The following is a 27412-nucleotide window of genomic DNA, read 5'->3' as shown; positions in this document are numbered from 1 at the left end:
TCACTCAGCTGCAGCCAGATTTTTCACGGCTGTACACATTCACTATCAGGTCACCCAAGTTCTAGCTCCCTAAAGTCTGAAGTGGAGAGGGAGGTAGGGTAGGAGATAGTATCTTCGGACCTCGGAAACACATCTTGCCTGCTCTGACTTGCGAGAATTCTTAGACTCACTCAGCCTCTTTACGCACTGTCTCCTTCCCTCCAGTCAGCAGCAACCAAGGGATAGGGCCCCTGGCGCATCTATTCGGGATGGGGCTTTGGACAAGGGTCCGCCTGTGCGGCGGGCTCAGCCTAGCTCTCCTTGGGGCCGTCCAGGGGGTGCCCGTGGAGCTGGCGGGTCTGAAGGCTCTTCACCCCCCGGGGCGCAGGGAAGGCTCGGAACCCTGCGCGCGGGAAGCTCCGGAGCCGGGCAATCCTCCAGCCCGCCTGCTCTCCCGCTCCCCAGCCGCCAGCATCTAGACCGAGCCGGGGGCGGGGCGGCTGCTCTCCGCTGGCAAAAACGGGTGGAAACTTGGAGGCAAGTAACGGAACGCGGGGCGCGCTGGGGTCTGGGAAACCAGCCTCGGGTGGCGGGCGACCCCAGGCCTCTGGCTGTGGGCCTGGCGCCGCCCGCTGAGCCTCCCGTCTCCGGGGGAATCCACCCTGTGACTGGGGCAGGGACGTGGCCTCCGTGGCCTCCCAAGTCCCAAGGGCCCTGAAAGGCGCCCAGGCTGGGCGGAAGCTTGCTGTGGCCTCGGCTCATCGTTCAGGAAACTCCTCTCCTCCGCGCGCCAACCGGGGTGATCGAGACGTGCGCACCACTAGCTTGTTTTGTTCCAAAGGCAAAAGATGTTCGATTGCGGGCGGGCACTGGGCGGGGATAGGGATGGCGGCGGCCGCCCCCTCCGGGCCAGCTGGGCCCCCGGGCCAGGGCCAGCGGCCTCACACCCGCCTTCCTCTCTCAGCAGGCACCGCTCCACCGATCCCGAGCCCAACTCCCAGCCACCATGCTCCTACTCTTGTTGGGGATCCTGTTCCTGCACATCGCGGTGCTAGTGTTGCTCTTCGTCTCCACCATCGTCAGCGTGAGTGCGGGGCGAGCGGACAGGGGAGGCTCCCTGCAGGGCGGCAGCTATCTCTGCTCTGGGTTCCCAGCCAGTGCTTCCCCAGGTTGCCAAACTGGAGTGATATTTGCAGACAGCTGGACATCCCAGAGGCCCCAGGACGTCTGTTGTTGCACTTCTTTGCCACCCACTTCTTTTCAGTTCTTTGAGAAAGTTAGGCCAGCGTCAGGGGTAGAAAGTGAGCAAGGGCTGGAAGAACTTAGCTGCTCAGGTCTTAAGCCAGCCTTGCAAGTGGACTGCGGTATTTTACCTATCTTACCGGAGTGCCCTCCACTGATAGGAGCTGGGCAAGGAAATAGCTGGTGTGGAGCTGTCAGACACAGTGGATTAATTCATTTAAAATTGGCTTTCTTGAAAAATGAAGATGTATGCTTCTGCCTTTAACGTCTTAAAGTGAAGCAGGCTGGAAGTGTGGTTTGGGATTATTGTTATTTATGTTAATTGCTTTATTATTGACAAGATCTTAATTATGACTATGGCTGTTGCTAATCCTGACAGAGCCGTGGGATGATAAAAATGTAGCATGGCATGAACTTGAGTGTGGTAGTACTTGCCTGAAATGTCAGCACTTCCTGAGGTAGAAGGGTCAGAATTTCAAGATCATCCTTGGCTACATAGAGACACGAGGACAGCCTGGGCTACATAAGGCCTTTCTCCCCACCGTCAAATATATGTATAAAAGGAAGGCTTAGAGAAGTGATGGCTAGGAGTGACACCCAGAGGGTATAAGTGTGGTGAGGGTGCAGTTGTCCTTGGGCAAGTCCCTGTTTGCTACTATGCCATACATTTCTGCGCATGGTACCATTTGTATGAGTCTGGGGCTCTGGAAACTCTCTGTTTCCAAAGTGTCTTTGACACACAAAACAGTGTTCCCACCTCCACGTGATGTCTGTACCAAGCTGTCACCTCTCATTTCCGGATCACAACTGTCAACTTTACCAGGGACTGGTGAGGGAGGAAGGGGGAGGGCTGGGCATCCAGAGGATGAGGCTGGGGAATGGCTTGCTGATCTTACTAGGCAGGAGGGGGAGGGCCAGGCATCCAGGGTATGAGGCTGGGGAATACCATCCTTTGCCCTGCTCCTTTCTCCCTTCTCTCCTCACTGCTTTACTGACCGGGCGTGTCTGGCTGTTTGCAGCAATGGCTCGTGGGCAATGGACACACGACTGATCTCTGGCAGAACTGTACCACATTCGCCTCGGGAGCCGTCCAACACTGCTACTCCTCATCAGTGAGCGGTGAGAGACTAGTTTTGGGCCCTGTGCAGATTGGTCCTAACTGGGTCTTCATTTGCACCTGAAATGATCAATTCTTGAGGCTCTGGTCTAGAAAGTCCCGACTGGGTTGGGGTAGAATGTGTCACAGAGCCAGGAATCCAACATGAGAGGGAGGGGACAGCTGTCTCACGAGGGAGTCTTCCGTCTCACCATGACTCTACCTAAGCCATGCCATCAGCTTGTCCCAGTCACCTTGTGTAGTGTTCTTTGTAGACAAAGAGATATGGACCCAGGTAAGCAGAGAAGGTGACATGCCAAGACACACTGAAAGCAGATCCCACGGCGACAGGTGATATTGTGAACATTTTTGGCTTGGCAGCTGTCTCTATCAGAAATGTCCTGCATCACCCTGCTGCAGCTGCAGACGATTGGGCCTTCCTGCATATGGCCTGGCCAGGTTTGGGCCCCCTGGTTACCAGACTGCCTTCCGGGGTCTTGGTTCACGAGGGTACTATTTTGCATCATAAACTGAGCCCCTGGGCCCTTCTGCAAAGCATGTGTTTCTGCTTCGCTCTCGGCATCTTTGGAAACAAAGCTGAGGATATATTTGAAGGAACACTAGGACTGCTCAGCAGGGAGCCTGGGCTGTTCAGATGGATGTGTGGAAGTGAGATTGGTGCCAAGACTTGGTCTTGTGTTCCCCGGAGCCCTGGAATTCCGGCTTTGAAAGGCTAGTTAAGGACAGCTTCCAGTCTTACTGTAAACTGCTTCCCCCGCCTCCCTCCTTTCTCTTGCTTGAAGATGCCACACTACATCAGAGGAACCACCAGTTCATATCCAGACCCGTAGAGCAGGCAGTGAAGTGACTCAGCTCTGGGCAAGCCACTTCCTTGGTTGGATTTTTCTTCCTACATACAGACTCTGCAGGAATATCATAGAAGCGTTGCAAATGAAAGACGTTAGTCTTAGTCCCAGTAGAAACGGGAACTGGTAACATATTTATACTGAGGACAGGTTAAAAAGCTCTTTTAAATTTTCACCATTCTTGGCCTGGAGACAAGGCAAAAGACCTCAGCCCTTCCGAAATGGGTCTTTATCTGAGTGTGTGTGGCACACTAAATTGAAACCATCCTAGAGGTTGCATGGCTTGTTGGCAGCCAAGTAAATGCACTGTTCATGAGTGCTTGAGAATGTGATGAGGTTGCTCTTGGTCCCCCAAAGCCACAGCATCAGGTTTCAACCGCTTCAGCTCTAGGGTCTGGCAGAAGTTCCTTGCACAGTCACAATATGCTGCTCCTGGCTCCTCGCTGCCATCTAGTGGTCAAAGGTGGCAAGGCACCCTATAAAAGTCTGCTTTCTCTGGGGCTTTGGGCCTGGTGTCCACAGGCGCTGTCCCCAAGTGGCATTTGGCCACGTGGGGTTGGCACAGAATTCAAGAGTCTTAGGACCGGAAGGGAGCAGTTTTGGCAGGCGTGTTAAAGCTGCCCGAGTTTAAGCCAAAAGGAGGAGGCCGAGGAACTAAGCTGTGCACAAACTGTCTGCAAGAGAGAGAATGGAAGATACACAGCCTGTTAACTGGCCCAAACTCTGTCTCTTCTTGCTCAGTAAATAGCTGTCCCTTGGTGCCAGAAGCATATATAAAAGAGGCACCAGTGTTGTTTTAAAAAGGAAACTTGCCTCTCAACTTCTCCATGCCTGGCATATCCATCGTCCTAAGCTGGCTCCCACCGACTTCGCTCAGTTTGTTAGTATGATTCCACGTGGACTTGGTGGCTTTTCTGGGAACCCCAGGTCGCAGCTTTGACAATAATGGGCTTCCAAGGCACTCAGGAAAGGCCCCAGAGAAGCTGGGCTTGCTTCCACTCAGGCAGATTCTAAATGAGGAGTTTCCGTTTGAACTTCCCGAGTAGTCATTACCTCTGCTGACGTCTTCCTGGGGTGTCAGCATGTCACGCCTAGGCTCTGAGCCATCAATCCTCTGGGTCTGCTTTGCCTGTTCTGTGGTATTCAACAATGAGTTGTGCAACAATACAGTTACAAGGTACAGAATGTTCAAAGCATTGGTCTGTTTAAAGCATGGGGCCACCTTCATGAATGAATTGTGTTTATTTCTTAGAATTAGGCCAGCTGTGTTTGTTCTTAGAATGTTGGAAGCAAGCTTTTGGAAGTAATAGTTTATCAATAGTGATTTGTAAAGGATATTCATTGAATGTGTGCTCCCATTTACATAATGGGCTCCCCTACCTCCGACAGAATTTGCTGCAGCTGTGGTTAGTCTGGAGTTCCTGGGTTCAAGGGAATCCCTCTGACTCAGCTTCCTTGAGTAGCTGGGACATCACAGGCACATGCCACTATTTTAGCTCCAGCCCACTGTATCTCTGAAGGGACAGGAACTCTCTACCCTCTCTCCAGATGTCAGCTTTGTTGCCATTGAAGCCACCTGGGTGGGTGGGGCCTACCTGATTGCACTCTCAGGCAACCCAATATCTACTATGCAATCAAGCCTGAAGTTGTCTCAGGTCTTTTCTCAAAGCCATCTCTTCCTGCTGGGCTGTTTTACATGTCTTACCCCTGCCTCTAACCTCTAATCACCTTCTCCCCCTTTTCTAAATGGATTCACCTGCTTGCTGAGGTTAACCAGCCCTATGGGGCCCACCCAGAGGCTTAGGAGCTCTGGGCCTTCACAGCCAGAGGCCTTACCTCTGCTGATGCTGAACCTCAATGAGGAGTCAGGGGATTTGGGTGTGGGGACATGAGTCACTATGGAGGCACACCAAGCCAGGTGCCTGTGGAGAGGGGGCCAGGCAGACAGTACCAGAGCTCAGGGGGGAGTGGAAGAAAAGTCTCTGGTGGGAGGTGGAACATGATCCATCCTCCAAAGGGTAGGCAGGACTTAAGTAAATACAGGCAAGAGGGGAGACAGGCTCTGTCTGGGTGACCAGTTGGCTGGTTAGTACTAGGCCTGACTCCACTGGGCAGAACATCTTCAAATCTTAGTGCGGCAAGAGAGTTTATTTCCCCCTCTTTTAACAAAGAGCCCGGCAGCCTGAGAGATGCATGGGTTTCATGACATTTTTGGATAACTTGCAACTTTCTAGCTTATTTCTTGGAGTAGAATGGAGAGAAAAATGGAGTAGAATTCTGTCAGTATTTCTCTCTCCCTCTTTTTTCTTTCCTCTCTCCTTCCCCTCCTTCCTTCTCCTTCCCCTTCTCTCCCTCCCTCCCTAGCTTTCTACGATCAGGTGGAGTGAAATCTTGGAGTCCTTTATCCATGTGTGGGCATTTGTTTTCTTCCAGACCAGTTTTCTCTTCCAGACTCCAGAATCCTGTTTGCAGCCACCTGCCAGACAGTTCTGCTGGGCAGCTGATGAGACCCTACCCAAGCCATTATCCCCAGTCACCCTGCACCTTGCTCCTTAACCATCTTTGCTACCGTCTAGTATCTTAGTGAATAGCGCTTCACCACCCAGCCTGCCCAGCAGCTGGAGTCTGCCCTTTGTGCACTTGTCCCCCTTCTCAGGGTCCTGGGTCTCATGAGGCATCCTGTCCTCTAATGTCTGCTGTCACAGTCCGTTCAATTGTCAGAGACACAGAGGCAGACTCTGATTAGATGGCTTTGATCTGTTCTTGTTCCTCTGTGATTGGTTTTCCAAGATCAATCCAGGATGATATTTTTAAGAATAAAACCTGGTCCCATTACTGGGTTTTGCAAATTTTCTGAGGCCCTCTTGGCCTCCATTTCCAAGTGACAGCCTTGGCATGGCCCTAGGGGATTGGCTGAAAAGGTCTCTTCCTTTTATCTAGACTTTCAGCATTTCCTTTCCTCCTTTATGTAAACACTGTACCTCAGGATTCTCCTCTTTTCTCTCCATTTCCTGCCTCTCTCCTTTACTATTCCCCTTCCCATTATCCCACCTAGAGCTGTTTGTTGTACCCACGCTGTGCCACAGTGAAGAGAAGAGAGCGGATAGGCTCTCGGTGTGTTGGGCAGCAAGCCATAGAGCTCAAGAGATGTGGTGGCATCACGGGTAACCATGCAGGGAACAGAACACAGGATTGGGATCATGAGAGCTTGCAGTGTGTGCTTGTGTGTGTGTGTGTGTGTGTGTGTGTGTGTGATGGGTAGAGGGAAGCTGTTTGGAGGTGGAGAATGATCCTGCAGTGTGCTGAGTGAACATCTGGGAAAGGCACGAGGCGGGGAACCACTGAGCACAAGATCTCAGGGAAAAGAGGAACAGAGTGAAATAGCTGAGTAGGACGAGAGTGGGGAGAATCCACAGATCCTTCCAGACTCCAGCATGGAGCTGGTGCCTCTGGAGGCCCTTCCAACCTCCCCATTCAGTCAAAACCTGGTCTGCTCTAGGCTGTCGGGGATCTGTTTTCTTAGAGAAGCATTCCTAAGGCAGACTCTGGGGGAATCCTACCAGGAGTTCCAAAAACGTCTGGCTGATAAGATTCTCAATACTTTAAAACAAAACAAAACCCCAAACTTTTCTGCCTTACAGATTTTCCTCCTGGAGACCTTTTATTTTCACAATCAGAAACTAGTTATAGAAATATAGGATTTTATGTCAGAGGGATGAGTTGGCGTCTTACAGCTTTGACTAGATCTTGGCTTTTCAAGTCTGTGAGTTCAGGTTCCGATGGGTGCTCCCATTTTGAGGAGCTACCGTTTGAGGTCTGGGCAACAACACATCTGCCTTGCTATAAAGTGAGCTGGTGCCTTGTGTTTTGAATTTCCATTTTTTTAAATGCATAGAAGCGACTTCCAGCTCTTGATTTCACCTATGTGGACCTGGCCTGGAGCAGAAGGGTCAAATCCCAGTCTGCTTGGGTGTCTGAGGGTGACAAGGGCACAACCTGACCTTGGACTCATCATCATTGACCTCAGAGAACCCAGCTGAGGTCAGGCAAAGCAGAGCTTGCCTCTGGTGAAACTTGACTCAGATCCCATTCCTACTTAAAAAAATTGCTCTGTTATGTTGGAAGATGAGAGCCATGACAACATCGTGTTGCAGTAATTTCTTATCCCCATAGCCCGTATAAAAACCACACCACACCGTTTTTACATTTATAAGCTATCTGCCTAGATTGGGCAGATCTATCACTATACTAACTTATCCCCCAGCTATGAGACCCCTTGCTGCTTGCAGCTTCTCCAGGCCATGTGCTTCTGCTCCATATTGACTTCCACCTCCTCTTCCTCCATCCTCCCCTCTCCTTTCTCCTTCCTCTGAGACCTCCCATCCCAGCTTTCCCTTCCACTGCCCAATCACAGGCTCTAGCCTTTATTTGACCGGTTAGAATGGGGAGAAGGTTCACATGAGATCACCTGAGTATGTGATCTACCCCTCCTCTTGGGCAGCCCCTCTTGAGGAAGCAGAATTAACATGAGAATACAAATAGCACCAGGACAACCCACAACAACAACAATAAAGATGTCCATTCTTGAGACATCTTTGATTTTAGAGAAAAAGTGTCTTCTCATCCCAGTACATGAGGGAAATAACCAGGTACATAGATATACTTTACCTCACCACCACATACGAGATGCCCTGCAGGCTCTCTCGTGAAATTGGACCTCTCAGCTGCAGAGGACCTCTCTGCCTCAGACGGTGGATAGGGGCCAGACCAGAAGCCAGCAGAACTTCCTTGTCCTTCTTTCCATTCTAAATAATGGTGATGAACGCATAGCAGGCGATAGGTTGTAGGTGGCATTGCTTGGGCTGAAAACCAGAAAGCACGCATCTTGCCAGCCTCGGTTCCACTGAACACTCTTGGTGGTCTCTTCTGTCTCTATGTCTGAAGTGATGCTAGACTTTTTAGCTCACTCTTGCATTTGGTGACACTGCCATTTTGGCAAGGTCACCAGAGCATTCCCTTGCTGTGGCTCAGCCTTGGGTCAGACTTCAGGAAACCCAAAGGCCCTCTGTATTTATGGGCTCGTGTTTCACAATTTAAAATCTCTGTGGCTCAGCAGGCCAGCCCGTAATCTCTGCTTCAGCAATGGCTCTTGATTCTTCAGGGATCCCATGGGTTCTCTGGCAGGATAAGTGAAATCTAGGGGATGGGATGGGATGGGATATTTTAACTCTTGATTTTCTTATCAGATGTCAGTGTCTGGGAATTACTGTGGAGCACTCACAGTCTTTGCTGTTTAAAAACTTTAGGTGTGAGGCTGAAGTGAGAGGATTGCCTGAGCCCAGTAGGATAATACTGCATAGCTAACACAGTGGAACCTTGCTTCACAACGACCAAACTTCAGCCACATCCTTAGGATTTCACAGAGCCAGAAAACATCCTTTGCATTTTATGGCCAGGAGAGATTGGGCCTGGCTTGACCTGAGGGAATGGTGGCCTGAGAGGAAGATGTGTCAACCCAGGAGCTGGAGAAGACAGTCACTGGCATTTAAGAACCTCCAACTATCCACTGCTTCCCCCATCCGTCTGGAGATACCTTTGCAATAAGCCCACTGCGTGTTTGGCCTACTGGTGAGAGGGAACACCCAGCTTCCAAGAAAGCTTTTCATTTCTGAGGAGATACCAGTGAGCTGCAGCTATCTGTTCTTGATCTATGTGGAAGCCGTCCTATACTGCACACAGAAGTTGGTCACACAGTAGTGTAAGAAAGGCCAAGTCTCTGCCTTGGGGAGATCACAGTTTGAGGGCATCATGGGATATAATCAAGAAACAATCCTGAGAGTGGAAATTGGGGTTCAGAATGAGGTAGAAAGTTGTTCTTGAGGAGGGAGGATCAGGTCATAGGAGGCCTCTTTGTTCACAGTGAAGTGTGGGTATTTTGAAAACAAATTTGGGGGCCCAGTGAGGAGTTGCGGTTGATGGTCCAGGGTGTGAATGATGGACAGTGACAGTCCTGATGACAAAGATGATACAAGCAGCTACACCAGGCCAGGCCACCTTCTCAGAGCCCTGCATTCAGCCAACATTGGAACTGTAAGGCATTGGTAGAGGCTTGGCTGTTTCAAGGAGTGGAGGAAGAGGTGAGCTGGTGCTAGCATTTGCTGCTGCATTCCATGTAGGGCTTGAGAGAAGCAGGGTTGGAAATGATGCCTGGGTTTGTTGGAGCAAGAGACAGGTAGGAAATGGAGTCTTGGACTGAGTTTATGCAACTCGAGGAAAGCAGAGATACCAGCAGGGCTTCTCTTGGATTTAGCAGTCCCTAGGGACTGGTCTTGCTGGGTCCTCACATCTGGATATCCTGAATCTGTGAGGGAAGGTGTTCAAGGTCCTGGCACTGAGGTGGAGAAGGGAGGGCAAAGGAGGGGAGCATGGTTCTGAGCCGAGCCTTGGACAGAGGTTCGTGGGGTCAGCAAAGGAAGACTGCCTTCCTCTGTACCGTTATTCTAGACTTGGGCTTATTATGTCCCGTTGCTCACGCTCAAGAAGTGGAAATCTTTCTAGTGACCTTTGGGCCACCACAGGGTGGCAACAGTCTTTGTTCTGTTTTGACATCTTCAAGTAGGGGAGGGCTGCAGTTTCCTCTTCTCCATGGCTTTTCTGGAGCTAGTGAGATTGTGCTGGGGACCCCACTGTAAGGTCTGGGTGAATGGCAAATGTGACATTCACTTGCCTCTCTGAGTTGAACCTATGGGTTTGGATCAGCTGACTGACTGGTTAAAAAAAAAATCACAGCTTTTTCTCCATGCCACATCATCTCCCCTCCACCTTCTTTACCTTTTATGGATTCTAAATCCAAAGTTGGCAGGGAAGGCACGGACTGATTTCAAGTATGTGGTTGACTTTTCTGGCACTTCCAGTGCACTGTAGTGGAGAAACAGGTCGGTGAGGCCGCAGGAATCCATGCTCTTTTCACACTCTAGCAAAATGAACAGACTGCCAGGTGCCCTGATGTCTTACTAGTAGTCTGTGCTAAGGCTGGACACACAGTCAGAACGGGTACATTTATCACATTGGATTGGGCGAAGAACTTTACCCAACTATGACAGTCTCAGATTTTTTGAGCTTTTGGCATTTTTGAATTAGTGACATTCAGCCTTCTGTCTAAGGTGTCTTTGGAGTCCGTGATTGTGAAGGGTCTTTCTAGCCCTGGGTACTTTGTGCTTACCGCTATCCAGCTATAGCTTTCTCCACTAAAATACCTCCTTAACCCTGAAGTGAAAAGGCCTCTGGAGAGACAGACCTTCATGGTTTCTGTAAGCCCCAGGGCTATGCCCTGCTTTTCTGTTGATTTGCTTGCTGCAGGGGTCATGGGCAAAGTTCGCCTGAGCCCTGATTCTCATCTCCAACTTTCTGCTGGTCTGCTGGGGGAAGGGCCCAAGGCCCTGGGACAGGACCCACACTGGACTCTGGGCAGGCAGGCCGGTGGGCGAAGGGTGAGCAGAGGCCGCATTGTTGAGGGTGGAGGCTGCTTGGAAATCTAGCTATTTCTGGAATGACATTCATTCTGAGAAATGAGGGTGAAAAATGGTGATTTTTGTGTGATGGTAGTGGGTTGGATTTGGGGGTGGGGTCCTGCCCTCAGGGTTATCTGTCATGTGACATTGAAAATAGTGCAGTACTGTGCCTACGGGAGGTGCTGACTCCTGCCTTTGTGATTTATCCTTCCAATAGCTTTCTCCCATCTCCTGAGTTCCTGTTCTATCTTAATCTATCTTATGTTTCCAACATAACGATGTATTTATATATTGTATTTTTGGTGATCCGGAAGATCTAACCGGTATCATTGAGCATGCTAAACTAGTCACATAATCTACTAGCTACATTCCAAACATCCAGGAGTCCTCTTTCATGAAACAAAACCATTCACGAATTGTCCAGGAGGAATCAGAGGACAGGGGTAGAGGCTGGTTTGGTGCTGGCTGATACTGACAGAAGCAGATGAACTGTGTTTCCTGGGCCTTTAACCAACTAGACAGTAGGCCCCGGGCTAAGAATACAGCCGAGGGGGCAGATGCACTTCCTCCTCTGCTCTGCTGGCTCTGGGTAGGAATCTGACCTTGAAGGGAAGCTTGGACAATCTGGCTCCACCATCCCCTGTGTGCTTTGGGGGATGGGCCTGTCTACAGCCACAGCCTACAGTGGAAAGTTGTCTGTAGTCCTGGGACCTGGCAGTCTCGTTGGAACAGCTAGCTTGCTGAGAGCAGGAGGGCTTTTTCATCCTAGAACTCAGCACCAAGGGTCTCAGATCAGCTTACACCTGGCACTGAGAATTGTAGTGATGTTTTCCAGGTATCCACTGAGCATCCAGTACTGAGTGAAATCTGGAAAATGATGTTTTCTTGGCTTCTGTTGTCATAGAAGTTATCGTAGGCTTGTCATGGGCGGGGGGCGGGGGGGGGGGGTGCGAACATGGCCACACCAGGGCTTGTTCATCATTGAATACTGACCTTTGTAGTTCACTGAATCTGCATAAACAAGTTCCAAACTGGTAGCAGTCTCTCCCCAACCCGCTTCTGTTTCTCTCTATTGTGCTCACTAGCTTCTTATGGTGCTAGTGCAAAAGTGGGCAAACTCTAGCCTTAAGGGCCAAAGGAAAGACACCACTTCATCTACTGAATAAGGGTTTATTGGGTAGTTCAGCCACATCCATTGGTTTGCATGGCGGCTGTGCCTGATTCTGTCCTACAAAGGCAGCAGAGTCGTCACTGCCAAGGTCTGACAACCTTCAGAGTTTGATAGGCCAGCTGACTGCTGTCGGCTTGCTGTGTAGACAGATACTTATCTTCTGGTGCTTTATCGTGCTGCTGTGCTGAGCGAGAGATACACAGTGAAATCAAGATCGTCTCAAATGCTTTCTGGAGTTATGGTTGGTGCACCGGTCCTCTCACTGCTGGGAACTGTGTGGTCACCAGTACAACACTGCTTTATGTGACCTGGATGGAGATGTCCCAAAATGGAGCCTCCAGGCACCTTGTAAAATGTTGTTTCTCTGCCACTCAGCACCATGTGTGTGAGTGGGCTTGGTTTTCTTTCCCATCGCTCCTCCCTTCTTCTCTCCCTCCTTCCCTGCTGCCAATGAGATTGAACCCAGGGGTTTCTAGGCATCATCTTCCCCACCCTCCTTTAACAGGGCTTTCCCAGGAGTTTGGATCATTGCAACCCTGTGATCTGGGTTAGGAAGTCAAGCTAAAGAATGGAAGTTCAGGTCTCTAAGAGGCAAGAAGCAAGTTAAGTAGGTGGCCAGCAGAGGCAGGTGGCAAGTCACTTCTGAGTTGCTCCAGCTGGAACACATGCACGTGACACTAGGGAGAGCATGGCTTTACTCATCGAGGCTTGAGCCTGTTCTCAGATGGAATGAAACACCTGCCCCTCTGCCAGGGGACACCCCTCTCTTCCCAATCTGTTAAGGATTCTGGCTGCGGAGCACGGTTAAGGGAGCTGAGCGACCCCTTTAGGGCACTGCAGGCTTCTCCTTGAGCAGCCAGCTAGCTGAGCCAGTCTTGGGACTGTCGTGGAGGCTGCTTTCCCCAAGCTTTTACTCTGCTTGTCCTCTGATGTCCACCCCACCCAAAGCCTGATGGGTGGCATTTGATGAAAAGGGGGTCTTTCTTCTCTTTGCCCAGGAATCCTGCAGTTCTGGGACCCCAGCCCTTACCATTGATGTTCTCATGTCTTCATTGCCTTGTAATTTTTAAATCTGTTTAAATGCTAAAATAATACATGTGAAGTTGCCTGTCATCATGGAGCATGGATTTGTTCCGGGCCTAATGCCAAAATCCTCACAAACTCAAGTTCCTCACATTCAGTGGGTAGCTAGTAGCATGTATAACCTTTGCACAGGCCTGTGCAAATAGTTGCTGTTATACTGTTGGAACATACACACATACATTACAGGCACAGCTTTCACAAATGTCACAAATGCCTGTCTGGTTGCGTCTTTGGATGTGAAGGCTTCAGACAGGTGAAGAGCATACTCTCTTCTTATTAAAATGAAACCAAAAGATGTAGATCCAGTGAAAGAGCTTTTGAGCAAACTCCCCTCGTGATGACCGGAGTTCCTGGGGTTCCCTTGGGCATCAGGTTAACAGATCAACCTTTGTTACTTTTCTGTAGGATATACTGGAGCACTTTGGGTATGTTCACATGCTCTTTGCACATTTTACTCATGATTGTCTTGAGGTCTTATAAAGGTCCCTCTGTCTAATTTGCCATTTTTTCAAGTGCTGCAAGTTCATTGTGGGCAGATAGCCTAGTTCACTACTGCAGGATACTGTAAGGGAGACTGTAGGGAGATACACTAATTCATTACTCTCAATGACACAAGAGACACCACTGTGAACACCCCGATTAACTTCACTAATCTGTACCCAATTCATTTTGAATTCCTTCCTTCCTTCTTTCCTTCTTTCCTTCCTTCCTTCCTTCTTTCCTTCCTTCCTTCCTTCCTTCCTTCCTTCCTTCCTTCCTTCCTTCCTTCCTTCCTTCCTTCCTCCCTCCCTCCCTCCCTCCCTCCCTCCCTCCCTCCCTCTCTCTCTCTCTCTCTCTTTCTTTCTTTCTTTCTTTCTTTCTTTCTTGTTTTTCTAACTCTTTGAGTTGACAGTTCAATTCCCCTTCTTGCCAGTATTTTTCTAGCAAAGGCACGAAAGGCAGACATTGTCTTCTGAAGACTGCTTTGGCTGCAGCTCATGGGTGTGGCTCGTTTGCTTTCAATGTCGTTCCTTGCTGCCTACGTATGTTTTTGGGTATATGTTCAAGTATTTATTCCAGATACAGATACCAAATTATTGGGTTATTGTGTCTTCACATTGAAAATTTTAAATATATTCTTTCGGCTCTCTAGGTATAAAAGTCTATCGTGTTGCCTTTGTTTGTGCGAGGAGTGTATCATTTTGATCCAGGCGATGTAACTGGCGTTAAGTTCTATTTGTGCCTGGGCTCACATGCTGTAGTATGTGCGTGGGAAGTAAGAGGAGAACTTTTGGGAGCTGTTTCTCTCCTTCCACTGTAGATTGTTCCAGCGCGTTCACCCACTGAGACATCTCACCAGACCCAATACTATCTTTCAAAAAGGTTGGGTTTTGGTTTTTTTTGACTCTTGGATAGATAAAAATTGGTATCACGTTCTCCATGAGTTTCCTATCCGCCCCCTGGTTATCTAGTGGGGCAGAGTGTCTTCTTGTGCTTGCTGGCTTTGTGCTATCCGCTTGTGAGTCACATATCCGTGTGGCTGCTTCATTTGACATTTGGCTCTTTGATCCCTCAGCAGCTTAATCTTGTGCATCTGTGAGCTAGAGACCGAACTTAGCTGAAACCTCACTTGCCATTTCCTCCTTGAGGGGTTTGGAGCTGTATTTAATGTGTACTAAGCTTGTATCTGTATATCCAAAGTCTTCCTACTGCCCTACCCTACTCTTCACACTGTCTTGACTTGAACACATGTCTTGCATTGCTAAAATTTTATAAGCTTTGCATGTACAATACTTTAATTATATATTAGAGATATATTTTATTGAGTGTATCACTAATAGATAGCATGTAAGGTAATAGACACACTGGAGGTCTATTTTTAATGTCTATTTTAATTTTTGTTTATTTTTCTGCTTTTCTTCTATTTATTTTATATTGTTGATCTTCTATTTGTTGTTACTGTTTTTGATTCAAAAAAATTTGATGTTATGTTTTGCTTTTATTCGTTTTTACAGAAAAAAGAATGAGACAGGGCATCATGTAACCCAGGCTGGCCTTGAACTTGCTATGTAGCTAAGAATGACCTTGAACTTTCAATAAGTCACCACCCTTACTTTGTGCAGTATTGGGAACCACAGTCAAGACTTTGTGCAGATTATGCAAGCACTCAGCAAACTGGGCTCCAGTTATCTTTTAGCTGAAGTTTTGAATCACTCTGTCAAGTCCCGGTTGAGATATTTACAAGAATAACATCACATTGCTCATTATTTTTGATAAAATTGGAGTCTTACAGCTTTGAGTGTTTTTGTCCAGCAATATCATTAATGTTGTTTTTTTGTTCTTCAGTAAAGCTGTCAACAATGTTTGCCTCCCCTGACCCCTGCCCTCACATAGTGGGTATTAAAAATACATGTTCTCATTTTTTTCCGGTTTTATTAATCTATACTAACTCTATTAATGTTGGATATATTACATTCTTGGGTTTCTTTCTGACCTTTTCAGTTGAGTGCTCAACCCCCCTATTTTACTATTTTTTTCATTAAAGGCATAAGAGGCAGACATCCTTTCTGAAGGCTGATTTAGCATCAGTGTTGTTCCATGCTGGGGAAATTCTTACCTTTCAGCCCCATTTCCTTAAAGGATTGTTTAAATCCTTTTATTTATTTATTTTTACGTTTACACATTTATTTTGGTATTTGTTTTATTTTTTCTATCCTGGGTGCTCATTATGTTTGCAAGACAAGTACTTATACACCAGGCTGTAGCCCCTGCCCTGGTTTTTCCCCCTAACTCCTAGTTATATTTTATGCTTAGGTCATCTCTTCTTTCCTGAGATGTTCCTTGCCCCGCTCCCTCCCCAATATACAGTCAGTTTTTAAACCATGTGGGTTTAAAAACAGTTTATAGCTTTTATCATTTGGATGTAAATTTCCTATCTGCTGCATTGATTCAGCTCCTGCTGTGGAATAATTTGACCCCTGGTTTTGGCTTTCTGACTTACAAACCTGGAACAAGAAAGCTTTTCTCTTTGACCCCCTTACATTCCAGCTTGAATTCTGTTTTCTTGGATGCTGCCGTTTATCTTTCATTTGGATTATCCTTTATTTAGGGTTTCTGTTTGGTTTCAGATTGCTGTTTGTTAGGTAGGTCTCTTAGGCGATTCACTAGAATGATTTAACTCCAAGAGCTGTTCCCTGAGTGATTTGAACTCATCCCACATCCTGTGGTTGAGGCTAGAGTTGGTCTCACTATGAGAAGCGAATGCGTTTTATCTGTTGTCGTCATGGTTGAGAACCTCACTCATCTTCTCATCCCCACAGCCAGTGCAGATGCTCAGCAAGTGCTCACAGAATAAATCTCCCTGCTCCCTAATTCTGTTCTGATGTGAGAACCAGTTTGGGGTTCACTTGGGTATCATGAAGTTCAACTGTCAATAATTGAAATCCAGCCTGCTTTTCATAATTGTATAAATTTAACACATCCAGATTTCAAGTTTCACTTGATTTGTGAGATCTAGAGGTAATTCACAATGGTGTTTGTGAAAGATCTTAGAACTAGAGAAGGGAGATCCAGTGTAGCGTCTGCTCTAGTCTTCTACCAGGACGACAGTGTATTCTGGGGGATTCCTCCTAGTCCCCGCAGGCCACAGCTCTGGGGCCTTGAACTTGTGTCTTCTACTTCATCTCACTGAGCTAGATGTGTTTTAATGTAGCAGGAAACTTCATCTTTATTGCAGAATGATTCTCCAGAAAAAAGCCACAGTGTCAGGGAAAGACACACATTAGTGGTAGTTGGCCCCTCAGACATCACTGCATTGCCTCAATTGAGAAAGAAATCAGCGGCATGTATTGTTGTGGTGAAAGAGCACAGAGTCAGGAGTCAGGGCTCCAGGGATGTGACACCCAGACTCATCAAACACCTCTGGAAATCTCTTTCTGAGCAATCAAGCTAGGTTAGGTGTACTTGCCCTTCTTTCATCTGAAAAGGCTGCCAGTTCATCTCTGGAAAAGCCTTATGGGAAACTCCAGAAGGGATTCCCTGATTTTACACCTAAAGGAGTTCTCTTGAGCTACTCGGAACTCACAACAGGGCTGACTCATTCAGCCGGTCATCACAAGTTTCCTACTCCCTACTCAAACTACCTGGGACCAGAAAGATTTACAATGTAGGCTTCTTTTAAAATCTTTAAGCTTTTCACATACACAGTGTTGGCCATGAGACCCAAGTCTAAATGTTGAATAGTCATATACACTAGGGCATGTGAAGCCTGGGGATAATTTTATATCGGCCCTTTAGTAATTTTGTGCATTTTTATGCACAGCATTTCTTGGTATGGCATTTTCTACTTGGAATGGAGTACTCAAAAATTTAAGTTGCCTTAAAAGTTTACATATTTTGGAATGTTTTACATGGCAGATTTAGGTAAAGGGGCGCTCGACATCTTTAAATAATCCAGATCCCATAACTTTGAATGTTGTGCTACACACGATGCAAGCGTCTTTTGATGACAGGGTCCTTCTGTGTAGCCCAGGCTGGTCATAAACTCACCTTGATCCTTCTCCAGGCTTGAAATTATGGGTGTCTGCCACCACCAGGTGGTGTGTGCACTTTTAAGCTCTTGCACACCAACTAGTTACTGCTTAAGAAGTCATCACGCTCACCTTCGGTTCTCCTCTTTGGTGAGAGTAGGGTGGACATGGTACAGCCCATCTGGTGGACCCCTGCCACAAGCAGCTCAGCTTACTTCCTCTCTCATTCCATCTAAAGTCAGATTAACTTGCAGCATACATTGAGCTATGGGATACCCTCCTTTGCCTTAGTTTCAGTTGGAACTTTAGAGATTTGCTGACATCTTTGAGGGTTGACAACAGTGAGAACATGGGAGCCTCAATCCTATCTGGTGATTTGATAAGATACAGGTGGCTGAGGCCAAAGGCTCTGGTCCAGACTGACCAAGAAAAAGATAGAATTGACAGACAACATGGCGTGTCCTTCATGCGTAGCACCTGCTTTCTGTAAGAGTACCCCTAGCTCTGACAGCCATCCCTGGGATCTCTTTGGGGAATGCTAACTTAGTGAATACTGGTTATGAACTATTATTTTTCGAATATAGAAGGGTTCCAACAAGTCCTTCAGAGGCCCATATTGTGTGTGTGTGTGGGGGGGGGTCGGTCTTTGAATATTGGGAAGCAACAAACATTATCCAAACCCTCAAGCACATATACACAGAGATGTGCCTTGGTTACTATGGGGTTCTGGCTCAGTGAGTAGAAACTAATATAAATCAAAGACGCACTCAGAACGCAGCAACCACTGAGGACCCCGCACCCTGCATCCTGCACCCCACACCCCTCACACTGCAGTGTGGACTGTTTCCACTCATGATGGTGGCTAGCTGGGTGCTGCCTCACACCGCCACTTCCTGCTACTGTCCCCCTTGTGATGGAGAACTATACTACACACAAACAGCCAGCCCAGGAAAAGCTCCAAAGTCTAAGTGTGAACAGCCCTGCATTACCTTTTTGTCGTAAAGTGGAAAATTACAACGTAGGTTATACAAGTCCTGAATTGTCTGCTAGCTTAAGCAGCACATTTGGGAGAAAGAAAAAAAAAACTTGGAAGACAGTTCAGTATATTTTAAATGGCACTTAACTCCTAGTAGCAAATACCTTTCCCATACCCTTTTCCAGAAATGTCCAGGGTTCGATAAGAAAAGATGGCTTGTCAATTGTCTTTTTAAAATGCAGGAATGAACTGTTTCCACCAGATTGGTGGCTCAGCCAGCCAATCCGGCTTCCTTATTCCCACATGCCCTATGGCAGGTCCTCCTGGTCATTCCCAGGCTTGTCTAACCAGGTGTTTCTTCCCCCAGAATGGCTGCAGTCTGTCCAGGCCACCATGATCCTGTCTGTCATCTTCAGCGTCCTGGCTCTGTTCCTGTTCTTCTGCCAGCTCTTCACTCTCACCAAAGGCGGCCGGTTTTACATCACTGGATTCTTCCAAATCCTTGCTGGTAAGTTGTAGATGGTGACGTTCATATGGGTCTCGAAGGACTTGTTCCCCCAAGGGATGGATGTGTGTGAATTGGACTATTGGATGTTTATCCCAAAACGTTTTCTCTCTGTGTCTCTCTGTGTGCCTTTCTGTCTCTTTCTCCCACGATCTCATCACACACACACACACACACACACACACATTTGAAATTACAAATGTTCCATTGCTCTGCGGAATGAGACACATATAAAAAGAGTCATGTGCTCTAGAAGAAAAACCTCCAACATGTCAGATCTATCACCAGGAATAAAGCTTACAATATGGGCACATTATTAGAGGTAAATGCCAAAGCAGGCTCTTTCCTACAATATCATTTTAGTGAATATTCACCAAGTCCAGACACTATACTTGATCTTAGCCCAAAGGCCTAGGAGAGGAGCTCTGAGGTCAAGGACCCATGTGACCCGAGTGGTCTGTGAGTTAAGGGCCTTCCCTTCAGGCGGACATTCTTCGGGTTCCCCTAACTGTTCAGAAGTCTGCGTACTGTGGTACTTGCTTTTACACCTTCGCTTCAACTCTGAGCTCAATGTGAACATTCTAGAACACTGCCTCAGATGCCTCTGGCTTTAAAAGCACATGATTTGCTTGTACTTAGGCCCTTTGAATCTAGCTGCTCATCTCTCCTGAGACTTGTTTTCAGCCACGAGTCGTCAGCTGAGTGGCCCTTACGGTAAATAAGCTATCTGGAGTTGGAAATGTTGAAGTGAAAGTGGCTGGGATTTCCTAAGAGTGCTCTGTGCCCAGTCGTTAACTCCTGTCAAAATGATCTGAAGGGAGCTCTCCTAGGAATCTCGGGTTTCCAGAATGTTCATTGAAATTGCTGGTAGATCTTTCTACTCAAATTGAAAACCAAGGAATGGGGCTTTATCTAAAGACCTCAGATTCTCTCAGATTACCTCAGATTCTCTCAGATTACCTCAGATTCTCTCAGAGTGTGATAATTCTAAGTCAACCCTGTGGGCTTTCCCTCCCAGATCATGGTGTTTATGAAGAAGGGAGGGAAGATGGGGGTAGCATGGGTGGAGGTGAGCATTAGTACATACTTGGGAAATAACAGTTTAACATCAAGGAAGAATTGGGAAAAACTCAAGCATCTGGGGAAGGAAAGAGAAAGGGAGGTGGAGAAGGAGGCAGAGGAAGGAAGAGGTAGTCTCATGGTGGCATGTGAAACCTGAGTGTGGCTGCCACAGTGGACAGCTACATTTGATGAAGGGCAGGTCTTCAGAGCACTGAAGCACATTAAGTGGAAATCAATAGGGAATCCATTGAGTTTCAGAAGATACTGTTACAGGTATCATCGCTGCTTCCTTTTTGAAAATTAATTTTTAATTTTTAAGCTCATATTTCTCCCTTTTTATTTGTTTTATGTGTATGAAAGTTTTTCAGAATGTTTGTATGTATGTATATATGTATGTATGTATATATGTATATATGTATGTATATATGTATGTATGTATGTATGAATGTAAAGCATGCCATGCATAGTTCTGAGGCAGTCAGAAGAGGGCATTGGATCCTCTTAAACTGGGAGTTACAGATAGTGGTGAGCCCCCGTGTCTGTACTGGGAATTGAACCTGGCTCCTCTGCAAGAGCAGCCAGTGCTCTAAGTCGATGAGCCATCTCTCCAGGCCCTACAGCTTCCTTTGGAAGGGCATGCTGTGTTCTGTATGGATCTTTCTTGTGAGTTGGAGCTTAGGGGAAGGACAGGAGACCACGGAGGGGGCCCTCCTATTGCCTGGACCTTCATCAAAGTCACAGCAGCTCTCTCGGCTTGGCTGCATCATTGCCAGAGTCTCTGGGTGAACTGTATTTCTCAATCACACGCTTTTTGTTTTGTTTTGTTTTGGGGGGTTTTTCCAGACAGGGTTTCTCTGTATAGCCCTGGCTGTCCTGGAACTCACTTTGTAGGCCAGGCTGGCCTTGAACTCAGAAATCCACCTGCCTCTGCCTCCCGAGTGCTGGGATTAAAGGCATGCACCACCACGCCCGGCGATCTCACATTTTTTTAGCTTGGCAGTTTTCCTGCAGGAGTAACAGAAAAGCCCCTCCTCATTTGTTTCTCTGAATCAGGGCGAGATGGCTTTATCCTGCAGCGCCACGGGTAGTACCCATGTGTGGACTCTCTCCCTGATGACTTGATGGGGAGCTAGCAATGCCCTTATCTTGCTGTGAGGTCTCCTAGGACCTTTCTATCAGCAGCAAAGCCACTCATGAGCTGTGAGTTCTTTTACACCTCTTAGGGGAGAGTGTCCTGCCCCTGCTTCTGGATTTTGGAGTCACTTGTGTTTCTATCGTTTGTTATCCTTTCCTTTGCTGTGCTGGGACAGGCTTACTAGGTGAGAAACCACTAAGGAAGCCACACAAACACGGAGTTAGAAGTAAAGAGTTGTGTGCTTTAACGCCCAGCAGCTGACTAGCTCCGGCAGGCACATGGAAGACCCTCAAACCCCCAACTGGTGCCAAGTGGCGCCACTGTGTCCCCGTGGCAGAATCCAGCTCAACTCAAATATGTAGGTATCTTAGCAAACTTGGGAGCTATAGCTTGTGTCCCAAGTCAGGTCCAGCCACCTTTCCTCAATAAGCCAATCTATAAAGGACCACATTAAAAGTGGAAAGCAGATCTATTCAATGTGGCCATGCTGGGGAGAGGGACAAAAAGATCCAGGGCCCATTTCCCCCTAGTCTGCCTTCAGGGTACTTACTCCTGAAACAACATCAAAGTTTAAATAGAGGGCCATGAATGTGCACATCTCAGCATCCCCAGTCAGGGCGGGGACTCACCGACCACTGACCCATCATTATCTGGGTTCCAGACTCATCTTGAAAGATGTTCTGACAAGTCCATAGAACCCTGTGAAATCTCTGTCAGGGAGGTGAGTTCTCTCTCTGCTGGTGCCTTTTCCTTCTCCCAGCATGAGATTTCTAGAGAAATTCCCATTTCCTTAGGGTCCATTGTTTCAACTGTCCTAGAGTCAGACTGAAAGACTCAAATGTCTCTCTTTAGAGTATCTTCATTTCTGCCAGGCTGGTCCCGGTTACTGTGGTTGAGGGGGACTCCTGAGGGAGTCTCATCTTTCCTATTTGTGTCATTTCTTCACACACACACACACACACACACACACACACACACACACACACACACGGTGCAGAGGGAGAAGGGAGGGAGAGAGAAAGGATGAACACAGAGCAAAATAATTGATGGGGAGGTTACTGTACTCGCTATGGCCCTATCTGTTTTGAGTGATTCAAAGGTAGTGTAAGCCAGACACCACATATAGAAACCCTTCTCCGTGATTCATCACCGACTTTTCACCGGCCATGCCCACATGGCAGCGCAGTGATGATACGGGCACCTATCTGGGCAGCAGTGGTCATTTGGAAAGAGGACCAGAATATCCAGAGTCTAGCCTGTGGAATAGTAGCAGCTCTTCGAGCATTCTGTGGCTCTAACTTGCTGATGCAAGTGAGCTGATCTATGGCTGTGTCTTCTACCGTCAACGTCTCTGGATGGGCTTCTGGGGTCTGCTTTCAGGCTGGCTTCTCTGTGGCTTCTGCCCCTGCCTCCTCAGTGCAGATGCTCTGCACAGGCCTCCCAGGTTTCATTGGCTGAACGTCACCACTTCTGTCTTTCCTTGACTGCTCAGTTGTCAGGTCCCAAGTGCATGTACAGCAGATGGCCATGTTCCACCCTCCTTTCCCCTCTTCCTCTCCCTCCCCCCAATGTCCAGTCCACCACCTGGCACTGCTGTGGTATGGTGTCCTCTGTGGGTGCTGTGCCAATTCTTTTCTCTGTACTCACTGAGGCACTGCACCTGTGTACACATCTACCCCTGTACCTCCTCCCTCCTGCCCCATGCCCACCCCTAAACCCCATTTCTGCTCAGCTGCTGGAGTGATCTCTCTTCTGCCTTTTTGGGTTTTTCATTAAATATTATTATTTTATTGTAAGTGTTTGGCTGTTTTGCTTGCATGCATGTGTGTGCCTCACTTGTGTGCCACTCACTATAGTAGAGGCCTGAAGAAGATGTCAGATCCCTTCAGGAACTGGAGTTGAACAGTCCTCATGTGGGTGCTGAGAATTGAGCCCAGGTCCTCTGAAAAAAGCAAGCACTCTTATCCGCTGAGTCATCTCTCCTGACTCTGTTTTTATTTTTGAATCATGATGTAGCTCAGGCTGACCCCTGAGATGCTTGGTGTCAGCCTCCTGAATGTTGGGATTATAGACCTGTGCCATCTCATCTGGCCTTGGAGATAGCTTCCCAGCACTAGAGCCTGCTCATATTCCTCCCTTGCTAGAGAACCCTGCACAGCTTCCCTTCCCTGTCCCCTTGCCATGCTCTCTGGCCCTGGATGAGATTCAGCCTCCCATCATGTCCTGCCGGTTGCCACCTGCTGGTATTTTTCTATGCTTTCTCCCAGTCTTAGCCTTGACCTGGTTCCTCTTTTTGGAAGTTTCCTTCCTGTCTGTCTTCACCTGGTCACCTCTTCCATATCTCTAAGACCCAGCTGAATTACCATCACCCCTCAAGGCCTCTGTTCTGCTGTGTGGAGCTCAGCCCATCTAATCTTTCAGGGTACTGGGGACATTCCTCTTAGAATGTCTAATACTAAGTAGGACTACACTATTTAGTATTGAAAGGGGTGTCTGTCTTTTGGACAGGTATCCCTTTTAAGTTGGAATCTTGTCTCATCTATCCTGGTACTTTCACTATCTAGGACAGTGTGTGCATATAGTAAACACCCTTTATTTGCCAAAAGAACCCAAAGAGATGGCGATGATGAGGAATTACCAAGAATTCCTCAGTTGGCCCTGTAGTGTGTCTCTTTCCAAAGGTTCTGAGTTTGAATTGCTTTTTTTTTCTCTCTCTCTGTCACACCTAGCTCTTTTTTTGTGGTGTGCTTCTTTCTTTATGGTCCTGTCCCCATTAGCTAGGCCACAGGCAGCCCAAGACAAAGTCAGTCTTCCTCTTTCTTTCCCTATTTCCCTTTTATCCTTCCCTCCTTCTCTACCTCCCCTGTGTCCCCCTCTCCTTCCTTGTTTGCTTCCTGTCTTGGTTTTCTTATGTCTTAAGATGGAGTCTCACAGTCTAGCCCAGGCTGGCTTTGAATTCAAAATCTCCCTGCCTCAGCCTCGCAAGATGCTGAGACATTGTGGCTTGTGTCACAAATGCCTAGTTTTGTGCTTTCCTTTCCGTTTGTGTTTAGGGAGTTAGAGATGGGCCTTACACATGCTAAACAAGTATGCCATGCCAATTCACACATGTCCCTGCTAGTTCTCAGCAAGAAGAGGTGCCCAGGGGGAAATAGGGCAAGATGACTGAGAACCCTGGATCAAGGCTGATCAAACATGTCCCAGGACATCTAAAGTACTATCGTCCTTCAGTCAGACGATGCCTTCTCATGACACAGCCAGCTTTGCTGTCTCTGCACTTTCTATAGGTAATGTCAGGTCTTAGGTCCCGTCCCACACCAATTCCAAGACTATGGTGTGGCTTTTCCAGTGGAGGCAAGCTGAGTGGGCATATTCTCCTCTGAGTTGCCAAAGGACAATCTGATCAGGGTGGATTGTGTGACATCATCCCCCTTCTGCTGTTTAATCAAACAAAGTTGAACTGTCCAGCATGTCAGCAGCCCAAATAGCAGTGAGGTTAGCCGTAGGTGGCCCAGGGAACTGGAGCCCTGGAATCGCACAAATCCTACACAGACTGCTGCCTTTATAATAGGCCTTCAGAGCCACTCAAAGGCTCTGTTTTCACTAGGGAAACAGATCTGGCTTTGTCCAGCTCCAGGCTAGGGTGCTGATGTCATTGGGCCTTTCTCTGTGGTGGGACATGGCTGCCACATGGGCAGAGGTGGTCAAACTTGAACATGGCAGCTGCACCAAAATGTTGGGGTGGCCCGACCCACCTGTGTGTCTGAAGTCCTTTCATCTGTTTTGAGCTTCGGGCCTGGTCTTGGAGTCCCCAAGAGGAATGGAGCTGCTCTTTATCTGTCTCCTCACTGGGGCTTTGACTCTCACTTTTGCTGTCTTCCTTATTTCCTCCTTGCCTTCCTCCCCCTCCCTCCACCGCAAACCTTTGTCTGACCTGCATCACCAATAGGTACTGCTCTCTTACATTCACGGGACAGCAGGACTCAGGGAACCAGGTCTCCTGTGGTCAGCAGAGAGTCAAGCCTTTGCTGTTGATCAGTAACACCACCACCTGCACAGAAACACTTCACTTCCACTTTTTTTTTTTTTTTTGGTCATGCACAACACTGCCTGTCTGTACAGAGGTTTGGGGCTTCACCAGCATATCTGCACCAGGTTGCTTCTTGGAAGAGCTAGGCAGGCTCATCTTGCAGCCTGGGTCCTCACTGCCTGTCTTGAATGACCTAGGAAGAAGTGTCATGGTGAAAGAATGAGAAATGAGGAAGTGTGCTGGATCCTCAGAGAGGGGCGTTGGCCTGGGCGGCTATTGTTGGGTGTGGGGAGCCCCTCATTTGCCTTTCATGTGTTTTCCAGCTATCTTCCCTCCAGGTCCGAGCTGGGAGGCTCAGACACATCTTCCCTGACTAGTGTTGTAAATGCCCACCACCACCTAGATCCCCGCAGTTACCTGCTGTCTTTCTCCTCCCAGGTCTGTGCGTGATGAGTGCAGCGGCCATCTACACAGTGAGGCACAGTGAGTGGCATGTCAACACTGACTACTCCTATGGCTTTGCCTACATCCTGGCCTGGGTGGCCTTTCCCCTGGCCCTCCTCAGTGGTATCATCTATGTGATCCTGCGGAAACGCGAATGAGGCGCCCGACGACGCACCGTCCGTCTAGGCTCTGAGCGCGCATAGGGTCCACAGGGAGGGAGGAAGGAAACCAGAGAACAAAACCAACCAACCAAAAAAGAGCTAGCCCCAAACGCAAGCCAAACCAAACAGAATGCAGTTGAGTGGGGATTGCTGTCGATTGAAGATGTATATAATATCTATGGTTTATAAAACCTATTTATAACACTTTTTACATATATGTACATAGGATTGTTTTGCTTTTTATGTTGACCGTCAGCCTCGTGTTGAATCTTAAACAACTTTACATCCTAACACTATAACCAAGCTCAGTATCTTTGTTTTGTTTCTTTTTTTTTTCCTTTCATCTCTTTGTTTTGCTCAGACATAAAAACTCCACGTGGCCCCCTTTCATCTGAAAGCAGATACCTCCCTCCCACTCAACCTCATAGGATAACCAAAGTGTGGGGACAAACCCCAGACAGTTGAAGACCTTTACACTATGGGTGACCCAGTGCATTTAGCAGGAGTATCCACTGCCCGAATCGATGTGTGAAGCCCTAAGCACTCACAGACGAAAAGCCCTGACCGGAGCCCTCTGCAAAAACAGTAATAGCTGGTGGCTCCGGAACACTTGACCCTGTAGACAGAGTACTGGGGCCACACGTTGAAATGAGAAGTCAGAGACAAGCAATCTGTGAAATGGTGCTATAGATTTACCATTCCTTGTTATTACTAATCGTTTAAACCACTCACTGGAAACTCAATTAACAGTTTTATGAGATACAGCAGAATGGAGACCTGATACAAACGGTTCATAACTGCTTTCATACCTAGCTAGGCTGTTGTTATTACTACAATAAATAAATCTCAAAGCCTTCGTCAGTCCCACAGTTTTCTCACGGTCGGAGCATCAGGACAAGCATCTAGACCCTTGGGACTAGCGAGTTCCCTGGCTTTCTGGGTCTAGAGTGTTCTGTGCCTCCAAGGACTGTCTGGCGATGACTTGTATTGGCCACCAACTGTAGATGTATATACGGTGTCCTTCTGATGCTAAGACTCCAGACCTTTCTTGTTTTTGCTTGCTTTTTCTGATTTTATACCAACTGTGTGGACTAAGATGCATTAAAATAAACATCAGAGTAACTCACTTGTCTCTCCCGGGTTTTTCTGAGTCCTGGCTATGTGTGTACGGCACAAATGAAGATGATACGTTGTCAGTGGAGATCATTGTGCAGTTGCCGTCTGGTGCTTCAGGAATGACGTGATCGCTGTCTCACAGGTGGAGGGAACAGGTGAAGCCTTAAGTGTCTGCACAATGTCTGCCAGTTGTACAGAGCTGAGGAATAAAACCAGAGGTCGGGCTGTAAGTGGCCTGGAAGGAGCCTCAGTGTTCATTTACTCCTGCTCTGAGACGGCATGGACGGGGAGCACAGGGGCATGACAGGAGTTGTGCTCTCGTGCAGAGATCTTCCCGAGAAAGAAGCGTGGCCTCTGAATCATTGGCTGAATGGTGCTTTGAATGGTAATGGTGGTCAAGTGGGACGGCTGAGCTTCTCACCTCATCAGGAAGGCAGAGGTCATACTCTTTACTTAACTCCAGGCTTCTGTCACTCCCTAGCCTTTTGCAGTGGTGCAGTGTCAGCAGGCTACATAATCTTCCACAT

At 47.8% G+C, this 27412-nt stretch overlaps 1 protein-coding gene across 3 annotated transcripts in view; it reads left to right on the top strand.

Annotated features, from left to right (window-relative positions):
* The window catches only part of Pmp22 (peripheral myelin protein 22), a 30200-nt gene extending 3208 nt beyond the window's left edge, over positions 1-26992 (top strand). Inside the window, exons 2-5 of one of the 3 annotated variants that reach the window (XM_021177139.2) lie at positions 944-1063; positions 2241-2340; positions 18800-18940; positions 25603-26992. In XM_021177139.2, the coding sequence (XP_021032798.1) occupies positions 986-1063; positions 2241-2340; positions 18800-18940; positions 25603-25766 (483 nt within the window). In that variant the 5' untranslated portion in view covers positions 944-985 and the 3' untranslated portion in view covers positions 25767-26992. The remainder of the gene's footprint in view (positions 1-943; positions 1064-2240; positions 2341-18799; positions 18941-25602) is intronic. The other 2 variants (XM_021177140.2, XM_021177138.2) reach the window with 2 other exon arrangements.
* The last annotated feature ends 420 nt before the right edge of the window (positions 26993-27412 follow it).

The sequence above is a fragment of the Mus caroli genome, unplaced genomic scaffold (genome assembly GCF_978045245.1).
Source record: "Mus caroli unplaced genomic scaffold, Mus_caroli_1 scaffold_13, whole genome shotgun sequence".
NCBI lineage: Eukaryota > Metazoa > Chordata > Mammalia > Rodentia > Muridae > Mus > Mus caroli.
The sequence above is the reverse complement of the archived record's forward strand: the minus strand, read 5'-3'. Positions and strand labels throughout refer to the sequence as shown.